Genomic DNA, 12,127 nt, shown 5'->3' on the forward strand with positions numbered 1-12,127 from the left:
TTGCGCTGGTATTTGAGTACATTATATAGCTGTAGGCCCACAATCAGGCTGGGACACTTGTTTGAAACTGGCAATGAAGGAAGAAATATAGTTCCTGGTTCTGGTACTGTATTTATGTTATGATCTTGGTTCTGGTGTTGTATTCATTTTGATTCTGGTACTATATTTAAATTAAATAGATAAACAAGTTAAGGACGTAAGGATATGGTGTGCCTGTCCACACAGCCAGATGACATCCACCCACTACAGCCAATGACCACACATTTTGCCAGTAATTTGTGTGGCCATGATTTGGCTGGATGTTGCGAATCGCAGCCTGTTTTTCCACCCTCAGGCTGCCCTCACATGAGTGTTTTCTCGCAGCAATTTTGTCGCAATAAAATGCTGTCCGAAAAACGCGACCATCTGATGCATTGGATTCATGTGCATCCGTTCAGATGGGCAATTTTGCGGTGCGCATTCCAGCCGACGGAAAAGATAATTATGGAACTGTCTTCTGGCCGGTCCCTTAAACTTCTATGGGAGCCTCTGAGAGCTGCCGGAAAAGGGAGGTGGGAAGGAGTTTAGTAGCGGCTCTGCTAAACTCCCTTCCCTGCCTCCCCCTCTTCGCCCCTTGCCGGCTGCCTGCAAAGGCAGGAGGCGGGTCGGGGTGGGAGATCAACACACTAGCTCCCGCCGCCTCCCATTGCCGTAAGCTGACAAGGGGCGGAGAGGGGGACGGAGCTTAGCAGAGCCTCTACTAAACCCCCTCCCACCTCCCTTTTCCGGCAGCTCTCACAGGCTCCCATAAGAGTCTAAGGGACCGGCCAGAAGATAGTTCCATAATTATCTTTTCCGGCGGCCGGAATGCATATACTCACCGCATCCGGACCATCTGAATGGGAGCTTAAACAGGAGATACAGCTGTGACTCGGTCGCGGCTGCCTCTCGTTCATGCGATTTTCGTCTGTGCTGCGGCCGTGGCGCGACTGGCCGAGAATCGCAGCGCCCGTGGGCAGGAGCCAAAAAGCTGCCTTCACGTATACAGTAATTGATGCAAGCATTATGCAACAGATAACCAATTAAGTAATTATACTGGAAAAGCACAGTGGCCAGATCTGCAGCTAAGTGGTGCAGATGTGTTTTTTGAAGCGGATCTGCTGCGGGATTTAACCCTTGCATTTCCGCAGTCAAATTCCACTGCATTAAATCCTCAGTATAAATAAACATGGTGCGGAAACTTTTGTATCATGTGAAAGAGTTTTTTTAAGTCACCCCCACATGGTTTATACTTGCTGCAGAATTTCTGCAATGATTCCGCTAGTAGTATTTCCACCACATTTGCGGCCCATGTAAAAGCAGCCTTACGATACGTTCACATGGCAGAATCCAACTTAGAATTTTCCATGAGGATTCCGCCTCTTAAACTGTGATAGAAGTCCATGACTATTGTGGTGCGGATTTTGCGCAGATCCGCTTACGGTTTTAGCTCTGTCAATGGGCAATATCGACATGTGGAATTTTCGAAGCGCTTTTGAATGAGGAAGTGTCACATCACTGATCTGACCGCGATTTGCGCAGGATCATATGAGAAATTCTGAACACGGGTTTTGTCCATCGACAGGGCTAAAATGCATTTCTACTGCAGTTTTAGAAGCAGAATCCACATATACATTTTTGCATCAGATTCTACTGTGTGAACATATTAGGGTGCGCTGCTACTCATGGAGAAGGACTTTACTTTCAGAGTAAAATTTCCCAGTCAGCCCCTGTAAAGAGGGAGCTTTGGGTGGATGCTGCAGAACCTCTTTTGAAATAGGAAGTGGAATTACTTTTAATTCAAGCATTTCCTAAAGTCTTGAGAAGAGAATGGATCAAGGGTGCAGAGAAGAGTGAAGGAGGAACTGCATCCAGGCAAGAAAAAAGAATTAAAATCAGCCTTGGGAGAGAAAAGGTAGATAAATGAAGACAAGGAGCTGCAGCAGAGGAGGAGGAGACAAGAAGCTGCACCAAAGAAGGAAATAGGAGTATACATGCTGTAGGATATGGACATACAGTGACCGCATGACATAGTCTTATAGCTCTGATATAATGCTGCCATACAACAAGCACCACATTCTGTCAGAACTACCTACAAGGAAATTAAATGCACGTAACTCATAGCTGCAACAATACAGTAGCAAAATCATGTGCCCCATCACTCTCATACAGCTAATACCTGAACAACATTGCACAACTGTTATTTTTACAGGCTGCACAAAAGTGCAAGGTTCTTACTGCACACTTTGATCAAAACATGTAGGCCCATTTGCCACAAACAAGCAACTAGCATTCAGATGGGTCCTAAATAGAGATAAGCGAGCACGCTCGGATAAGGCAGTTACTGGAGCGAGCATCGCTCTTCGAGTAACTGCATACTTGTCCGAGCAAGATCGGGGGGGGGGGGGGGGTGCGTCGGAGGGTGGGGGTGGCACCGGGGTGAGGGATAGTGAAAGAGCTCTCTCTCTCCCCCTGCTACCCACCCCCACCGCCCCCCCGAGCCTGCTCGGACAAGAATGGAGTTACTCAAGAAGAGCGATGCTTGCTCGAGTAACTGCCATATCCGAGCGTGCTCGCTCATCTCTAGTCCTAAATTAATCAGAAAGAGACTCACCTCTCTCAGAACCCAAGCCTCAAATATACTCAGGGAAAGTAGAATCCAAGCCATATACTCTAATTAAAACCATCGAGAATTGGTGGTTTGTATGGGTGCCACTTGCACCTTGAGGATCCCTACGATAGTTGGCTGACCCACACCATGCTCCAATGCCAGGCTCCCCGATTCTTTATTCTGGACCTTTTGTGAAAGCAGGTAGCACAGCTGTCGATACATGAGGATTGGAAACACAGCTTGATGACGTTCTGGACACTAGCAATTTCCCTGAACTTCGGAATCAGTTTCCCGATCGTTCCTGCACTCACTGGATGCCCTCCTGGGTGTTCTTGATTGAAAACCTTGGCCTCCACATGTGAACGTCTATCATCAACCATCAGAGTGATCTCATGCGATGGGTGTTTTCCATATCACATAATTCAACAGAACATCTTTATTATTACTCAACTTGACATCATCCATAACTCGACAATGGTTGTAGGTATTGAAATGACACGAAAGCACCTAGTAATTTCTTATAAAATTCTACCCCTAAAACAGGTATCCTAAATCCCCTTTCCATTGAAGTTTCTTGGACTGACTCCAAGATGACTGCCACTGAGACAACAGATACTCATCACCATAATGCCAAAAAGTTTTCTCCTACCTATCTAAGTGTTCTACAAATTTTCCTACTAGTATCTCTTCTTCGCTCAGAAGATATTCCTGCTGGCCCTGAGTTTTAAATCAAACTGTGCTTAGTGCAACATAATTGCATTTTCATCCTGAGCTGATGCCTGCGACGTGACGCTAAATGTCACTTTCTGTGCAATTCCGTACTTGACCAATCAGCAAATAAGTAGAAGAGGTCAGGCAGGTAGTTCATGGTTAGCATGGAGAGAAGAAAGGGTGCAACTCATTAGTATGTAGATTGCGATTTCCATCACGCCGATCTCCTTCTCCACGTATCATCCCGCTAAAGCTGCAGTCTAGAACCCTGAAGCCGCCTTGTGTTGTTTCCCAGCACAATGCCGCAGCTTATCTCTCACTTTCCTTCTCTCCCTCCTCCTGTTTCTTGAAGCGAGAATAATTTACACTCTGTGCTGAAGTGTGAACTTTCCGCTTGTTGCAGGAGATTCTACATTTCACACAAGTGCCATGGAAAAGTAAATAAGTAAACAAGGTTGCGCGTTCTCATGGGCGCCGCCGCCTTCCCGGGAAATAACAGAATTAGCAGCTTGTCTCTAATGGCCTCTGGCAGGATTTCAGTGCCAGCCGCTCTTAAAGACAATAATATTTAAAGGAAGTTTCTATTAGAGATGTTAATTATATCTTTTAGGCTTTTCTTGTGATACTAAGTGTCTAGTTTTTCTTGGAGGTTTTTAGTTGGTTGGAGGGCTGTATTATTTATTAGCGGTACATATTAATGCGACTCCCAATGTCTGATCCCAAGGGAGAGGACAGCCAGGACTCTGTGCTGGATGGGAGTTTTAAGGCTTCCTTCAGACATAGCGACACATTTGTCTAAGGGCTTATTTATATGGATGAGAATCTCGTGCGAGTTTTGTACCTTGCAAGACGCACAAAACTCACATGAATATGAACTCCCTTCTGAATGGACTCATGCACATGATCGTTCCCCCCATATATATATATATATATATATATATATATATATATATATATATATATATATATATATATATATATATATAACAGACCCAAAAATAATGCAGCAATGTTTGTAGGGCTTTTCATATTCTCTTACAGACTTAAAGTTAATATCTGGATGTGCTATTTTTGCTCCAAAAAACTGGCTAAAACCCACCAGCATCAAAAAACACTTTTTTTTTAGAAAAAAAACTGTAGCAGATTTGCTATAAAAATATGCCAGAAAATGGGGTTAGATTCTTTGTGCCACATTTACAAAGTGCTTTTAGACACTTTCTGACACATTTCCTGACTTGTTTGAAAGAGAGGTATGGCTTAATGACAAGTGGGCATGGCCTAAATCGCTGCCAAATTTGTCACATTGTAGCAATTGCACCAAAATTTGTATGTAATTTTTAAAGTAAACTAAGCCAACTAAAAGGTGGTCTAAACTTAGACTATAAGAGTCTTAGAATCCAGCATATCATTTAGCAGAGCTGCTGTGATAAACTGACGCATTTTAAGACTTTCTAGTCTATTTACACTCTCTAACTTTTACACAGTATTAGTAAATATGCCCACGTGTGTGTTATCAGTCAATGTACAGTTTTTGGAAGAGCTTTACATGAAGTTTAGTCTTTCTGAGTTCCTAGTTTAATAAAGTCAATATCTACTTTATAACAGTGTGTAATATTTTGTGCAGATTAATGTCTTAATATATAGTATCTTTATAAAGTCCTATACAGAGCTCCAAATTCCCTGCACAGAACTAGAGTTACATGATAGAATGCCATCTTCTCGCAGATACCACTAGAGGGAGCTCAGGAGCTCACTGTATACTGTATTATTATTGAGCACAATGAACAGCATGTACAGGAAGCTCATATACTTACTCTAGTGGTGGCTGCAGGAAGACATCATTTTATCATGTATCTTTGTGTCTATGCACGGCATTTGCACCCGTGTATCAGAAAAATAGATATAAGGATACGTGAAGAAATTAATCAGGGCAGAATTATGGATTTATCTAGATTAAAAGAGCAAACTGTGTTCAACGTACTTTAAGGTCATGTTCACATTCAGCATTTCATTGTGTATTGGCCATTGCTTAATGGTGGAAATTTACTAAGCCCAGCATCCCCAACACCAGGCTTAGTATGATTTTCCCCCACACAGTGTGCGTCATACAAGAAGAGGTGCACACCTATCCATCTATTAGGCACATGCCCAGCTCCACTGTGCGTCTTCACAGAAATGTACACCTGATATAATTTACTACAGATTCTGCTGTAAATTATGCAAAAATCTATTGACCTGGGACCCCTCCCAATAAATCTCAGACACTTTTTAGAAAAGGGAAAATGTCACATCCAATGGGGATGCACTGGATCCAAAGACCTCTAAGACTCACGGACTGTCAACAAACAGTCCACAACTGCACATAAAACAGTGGTAAGCAATAAACAAAACAGATACTAGCAAAACACTGTCTCTATGAACTCTATACCCAGGAGAGGGACCTGCCTATATGTAGATAACCCACCCTAACAAGGGCGAACCTGACCCTGTGCCTAGGCCACTAGCAGACCCTACGTGGGAGAGGAGAAAACCACAGAGAACAAAGTATCAACAATAGTAACTTCAGTACTTACTTTAGCGAAGAATCAGGAAACCAGGAGATCCAGCACCAACCTCCAACTTCCACCACAGTTGGAGGGAGACTGAATTAAACAGCAATGAGCCAAGCACCAGGCCAGGTTAAATAGTCCTTCCAAATTACCTACAGGTGAAACCAAGCAAGTCTCACCTGAAACCACTCCTACCAGATACAGAAGATGAAGAGAAACAAATTCTAGACCAAAACCAGATTACTAGAAAGGAACAGATCCAAGAACCGCTGCAACAGGAAAAGTCACAAATTTTTGTACAAATGCCCATTTGCACAAAAATGTGCCACTTTTACACCAAAAAGTGGAATAAAATCATTTTCAAATGTGCCGCAATGTTATTGTTCTGCAGTATGTCATCAAATAAAATACAATATTTCTTCTGTTTTAGGGTGCCAAGGAATGTGGGATAATATAACCTGCTGGATGCCTGCAGTGGTTGGCAAGGTGGCCTATATGCGATGCCCGGCATGGTTCAGCATGATCGAATCCGAGGAAGGTAAGAATAAACTGGTGTTACGGATTTCATGCAAAACTTAAAGGGGTGTTAGCGGGGGTCTGCCACTGAAGACTCCTGCCAATCAACTTTTTGTCGGGCCACTGCCACGGTGTATGAGGCAGGAAGCAGATACATTTGTGCATTGGCCAGGACCTGTGCCTGCTATAATGCACCAATCCATTGCACAGTGTACATAACTATCTGCTTCCTGAGTCTTGTGAGAACGGCCTAGCGAAAAGCTTATTGGTGAGGGGCCAGTGAGGTGGATCTCCACTGATCAGCTATTATCGATCTACCCTGAGGATAGCTCAATTTTTTATAGTTACATACAGTAATTTTCAGGGTGACAACCAAGAAAATGCCCACCTTTAGGGTGGATTCAGACGACCGTTTATCGGCTCGGTTTTCACGCTGAGCCGATATACGGTGTCTTCATCTGCAGGGGGGGGGGGAGATGGAAGAGCCAGGAGCAGGAACTGAGCTCCCGCACCCTCTCTGTCTCCTATCCACCCCCTCTCCGCCCCTCTGCACTATTTGCAATGAAAGGAGGTGGGACGGGGGCGGGCTAAGTGCCGAGAATTAGCCCCGCCCCCGCCCCGCCTCTCCCCCATTGCAAATAGTGCAGAGGGGTGGAGAGGAGGCAGAGAGGGGGCGGGAGCCCAGTTCCTGCTCCTTGCTCTTCCATCCTCCCCCACCTGCAGATGAGGACACCGTATATCGGCTTGGCGTGAAAACCGAGCCAATATACGATCGTCTGAATCCACCTTTACTTTGCATTGTCCACAAGCATTTTCCTCCATAACTCGTCAGGACTGGAAAAGTTTTGTGACAGCATCTATGACATCTGCAGAAATTAGTTCAGTAAAATCTGCAGCTCAGAAATGGATGGGAATCGATGTTAATGAACGTATTTTGGTCTGACAATCATTTTTGCCATAAGGTTTCATTAAAAAGTTTGCACATTTTGTCTTCTGCAGCTTCTACATATCACTGTATATAGAAACTGCAGTTCAAGTCTCAATAGGAGATCCATTAGTGAGGCTGAACTAACAGCTTAGTTTTTAGCCCGATGAACGATGAGTGTAAACAGCAGCTGTTCAGTACTGACCGGCCTCTGTGTTAAGTGAATGGAGAGCGACGGGGGAGAGCTAGGAGGGAAACCTCCTCCTGCCATCCCGGCCCCCTGCTGGTCGCTCTGTCAGAGAGCCAGCAATACTCGCTCTTGTGTGACAGCACAGGAACAAGTACACACAAGGACAAGTGTCGGGCATCGTTTGCCCAACATTCATCCCATGTAAATGGGACTTGAGTCATCCCGGCCTCACTGACAGATCTCCTATTGAGACTACAGTGTATATATTCAGTGATATATAGAAGCTGCAGAAGACAAAAGGAGCAACATTTTAAATTAAACCCTATAGTAAAAATGATTGTCCATCAAAAATACATATATATTTAAGTGAAATTGCCCTCCAAAGGTGTCCATAGTCTTTAAGATTCAATAAAAAGTAAAATTCTAACTGCTCAGAGCCACCACTAGGGGGAGCACACTGCATACACATGAATACAGGAGTTATTAAAGCTCTTAAGCTCCCCCTAGTGGAGACTACAGTCAACATTTTCTATCTGATTCTATGACAAGAAGGGGGTTTAGAACTGTGTATCAAAAAACAAAACTCTAAACTCTGTAAAGATATGGAATAAATGTAGTTTGCGCGGAATTTTGAACCTTCAAATAAAATGGTGTACAAAAGCGAACTAGCAATTTGATGAGTGTCAAAAAAAAGCCACACAACTTTCTGGTTAATAGAGGAGGGGGGGGGGGGGATGGGGGGTCTTCCTTCATAAGTTCTAAAGGGGCCCCAACATGGACAATCCCTCTAAGAGGAGGGCTCACCCCATTGCCTCCCTGTGCCGCTGTCTATCTGATATGCCTGTAATAGATGGCAGACTGTATGACAGAGCTCAGGCGACCAGACGGTGCAGATTTATTACCTCGCATTATCCCGTATTCCGCTCTGCCTGCTTCTGCGTTGCTGTGGCTACGGAACGAGTTTTATTTTTGTATCTTGTGCTGTTTGTCTAATTAGGATGAGATAATCAGCAAGCGGCAGGTGCGGCGCCAAAACACCTTGACAACACTTTACTGCATGTAGAATTGATCTAATTCCTCATTATCTGAAAAAAAATAAATTATGGATTTTATCTCTGACTATGGGATCTCTCCTAGGAGACCTCGCAGATCACAGCGTTGCTGCTGGTGACAATTATCAGATTCTGCTCCCAGTTAAATCCTCCTTTTTCTCTGTTCTCATACAATTTTTATGGTCTGGAGAGAGGGCTATGTGAGATGGAACAATGGAGCTTCTCATCCTGATCTTACTGGTTTTTGAATAGAATTCTAGAATATCAGTGAAGACTGCCATTCCTGTATTTGCATCCAACAGCCACATAGCTGTGAGCTTTAACCCTTAATGACTGGCTATACGCTTTTTTATGTCAGTTGGGGCTTTATTCCAACACATAAGCCTTTTTTTCTGCACTCCATCAGATGCCTGGCATAGGTTTCTTGTGCCAGCAGCTGTAACAGTGGGTACCAGAGAAATTGCCGATCCCAGCCATTTAACCCTATACTTGCTATGCTCAATGCAACCACAGCATGTCAAACGCTGGCAGAGGTTGGGGGCTCCACGTGACACCCATCAGACCCCTGTGATGTGATCACGAGGTCCTGATGGGCTGCTATGGCAATATACAGTAAGAGAACCCCGACGGACGTCTTCCAACATCGGAGCTTTACAGCCTTAAATCATAATGTCTTCAGAGGTTAGACAGTGGATAGGAAAGGGTTAAGGCGCAAACAGGCTTGGGGTGCATTTGCGCGGTCATATGCATATTTTGGAATACGCAGCCTATTCACGGGTTAAAATACTCTGTTGCCTTACGTTTTTCTGCCAATCGGCAGTCTTTTTTTTTTTGCGTAAATCGCATAAATTTTGTGCGTAAATACGAAGCGAATGCACAAATTTTCTTTGTATTCCGACACATACCCATTGATTTCATTGGGTTTCTAGGGTGCGTAATACGCATCAAGATAGGGCATGCCGCATCCTTTTTACAGGGATCGCACATTGCGTCAAAAAATACGCAATGAGTTCTATTCACTGCGCATTATGCGTGCAAAAATTGTGTGCGTATTGCGCTGCACAAATACACTTGTGTGAATAAGCCCTTAGGAAGTAAGGGGTTAAGGTGTATCCCAAAATCTCAGTATGTAAAGTACAATGCCGGAGGGCATGACAAAGCTAAGAAGCTTAGGAGCTTCCATGGTCACTGCATAAATCTGTATGCCATGTGCTCCTCCTAGTGGCAGCTCTTGGAAGCACATCAGGCTAGAGTCCAGAATAAAGTCAGATTGTGGACCCTTTCCTGGGACTCGTAACCAGTTGCCCATGCATCCCCTTCCATAGAGATCGGTAGGACTTCTCAGCTTTAAAGTATAGCTCCGGCTTTAAACAAGATTTTGTACTTTGTAAAGTTGAGTTACTTTACTTTCAATGTGCTTTACTGATCTTACGTCGTATCTTTTACTCCAGTCACATCCAGAGCTGCATTTATAATCCTGTTGACCTCTTCAAGCTCTGGTTTATTGAAAATGTATGACACTAACTCCCTCTGCTGGAGGATGTGGTAAATACATTTTTTCCACTTGTATCAGAATTCTACAGGTTGTTATAATCTGTGACGCTTTAATAAAATGTAACACAAAAGTTACAATGTGTCTAATCAGACATGTAGAAACCGTGAACAGATGTGATCAGTATATAATATGTGGGCTGAGTGTCCCTGGGTGATCGCACACTGATGCATTATAGGAGATAGATGACACCCGGCAGTATTCGACTGTGACACAGGCTTGAATCACGCTGACGCAAATTGGTCTTGGACCAGAAGATATCATCTCAGAGTTCTACAAGTGCCCTCTAGTGGCCGGGATTGGCTCAGTTTAATGAATATCTGAGTATGATGTGAGCAGGGGATGGGGGGATTTATAATAAGATGCTAATATAATCATTGATTATGAGTAATGGAACCCTGAAAGGAGTTTACGAGGCTCTAGGTACCTTTGTCATAGGAATTAGTAATTCTACGAATGCAGGGATTACACATGGAGTGACTAGAGATGGAACGGGCATTTGTCAGGCTGTCCAGTGGACCTTCTCTCTCCTGTGGTCATCTCCATCCTTAGATATGGGGATTTCAGATATTAATAGTTAGTGTAGTTTAACCCTAAGGGATCCTGCACTCAAAAGTGGGCCTCCCATCTGCATCCCTGGCCTGGAGAACAGCAGGAAGAATTATATGTTGATCAGTGAGGTTGCACTGCCTAATCCACTGAACTGTAGGGTACCTGTGCCTTATATAATGTCTACTTCCCCAACTTTGACTTGCTCAAACATACTGGGACCCCAGAACGAAATCCAGTATATCTTATTTCCTACTGCCTGCAGCTACCACTAGAGGGAGCTTGCTGTAGTATGAAAGGAAATGCGTGCTGTATTCATTTTTATACAGTGAGCTCCCCCTAGTGGCAGATACGAGTACCCACTTTCATTGTGCCATATAAATAAGCAAGACAATCAGTTTAGTGCCAAGCGCCATAGCTGAAGTGTAGTACTGCTATTATGTTCTGGCGATCTGCCGGAAAACCTAGCATAAACCCTTTCCAATCCCCTGTCTGACGTCTTCCTACCTTCTAATTGAAGCTTGTACAGCTCCAATGTCAGAAGATGTCCAACAGGGTATTGTTACCGTCTATTGCCAGCCACTCCGCTGTTGGAGCCTCTCTGGCACACACACACTGGCTTAAGCCAGCAGATGGCAGCGTTGTATAGCAGCAAAAAGCGAAAGCCTGTTTATGAAACCCTGAATCCAAAATTGGATTGGAAAGGGTTAGGCCGCCTGCAGACGGGCGTGTCAGATCCGGCTGTGAGGATTCTCGCCGCGGGACCCGACCCGAGCGCCTGCGCGAGCCCCGCACAGAAATAAAGCATGCCGCGGTTTGTTTGCCGAGCGAGATTTCGCGCGGCCGTCTGCAAAGGATTGCGTTTGTTAATGCAATCTATACAGGCTTCCAGCGGCGGAAATCCTGCGGGAAATCCTGTCGCGGAATTTTCGCCCGTCTGCAGGCGGCCTTAAGCGTTTTTTAGCACCCCCACAGGGGAAATGAAGTATTACACAGTGTTATTTCACATCAGTGGGTTGTCTATGTAAAGTATGGACATCCTCCAAAGAGAGAGATGCTCTTTGTTTTTGCCTTCACATCTGACTAATGAGGATGCCGTTTATTAACCCTTTGCCACAATAGGTTATTTGTTAGAGGGGCTTTCTAAACGAGACCATCAGATCGCCCATGGCTGGTTTCCATTGCAGTGTTTTTGTATTGAGATAGAGAGAAGTGATAAACGCTAAGCGAGAAGCAGATTTTCTGGTCCTCACTCCTCAGATGCATATTATATCAAATTAACTATTCATTAGTTTACCTACAGATACCAGCTGGACAGCAGCGTCGCCTGCTCTCTTGTAGCAGCCATGTGGAGACAAGTAATATATAGAAGCTGGCTGAGCTCTGCGCACATTTATTATTCAGGGATAGAAAGTGGCAAAATGCTTATTATCTCACAGTCATGATCTCCACCC

General features: G+C 44.2%; 1 protein-coding gene across 1 annotated transcript in view; it reads left to right on the top strand.

The window, feature by feature from the left end:
• Nucleotides 1-12,127, top strand: part of ADCYAP1R1 (ADCYAP receptor type I) — a 193,260-nt gene that overhangs the window by 120,536 nt on the left and 60,597 nt on the right. Inside the window, exon 4 of the mRNA XM_066585652.1 lies at nt 6,320-6,427. Within this exon, the coding sequence (XP_066441749.1) occupies nt 6,320-6,427 (108 nt within the window). The remainder of the gene's footprint in view (nt 1-6,319; nt 6,428-12,127) is intronic.

The sequence above is a fragment of the Eleutherodactylus coqui genome, chromosome 12 (genome assembly GCF_035609145.1).
Source record: "Eleutherodactylus coqui strain aEleCoq1 chromosome 12, aEleCoq1.hap1, whole genome shotgun sequence".
NCBI lineage: Eukaryota > Metazoa > Chordata > Amphibia > Anura > Eleutherodactylidae > Eleutherodactylus > Eleutherodactylus coqui.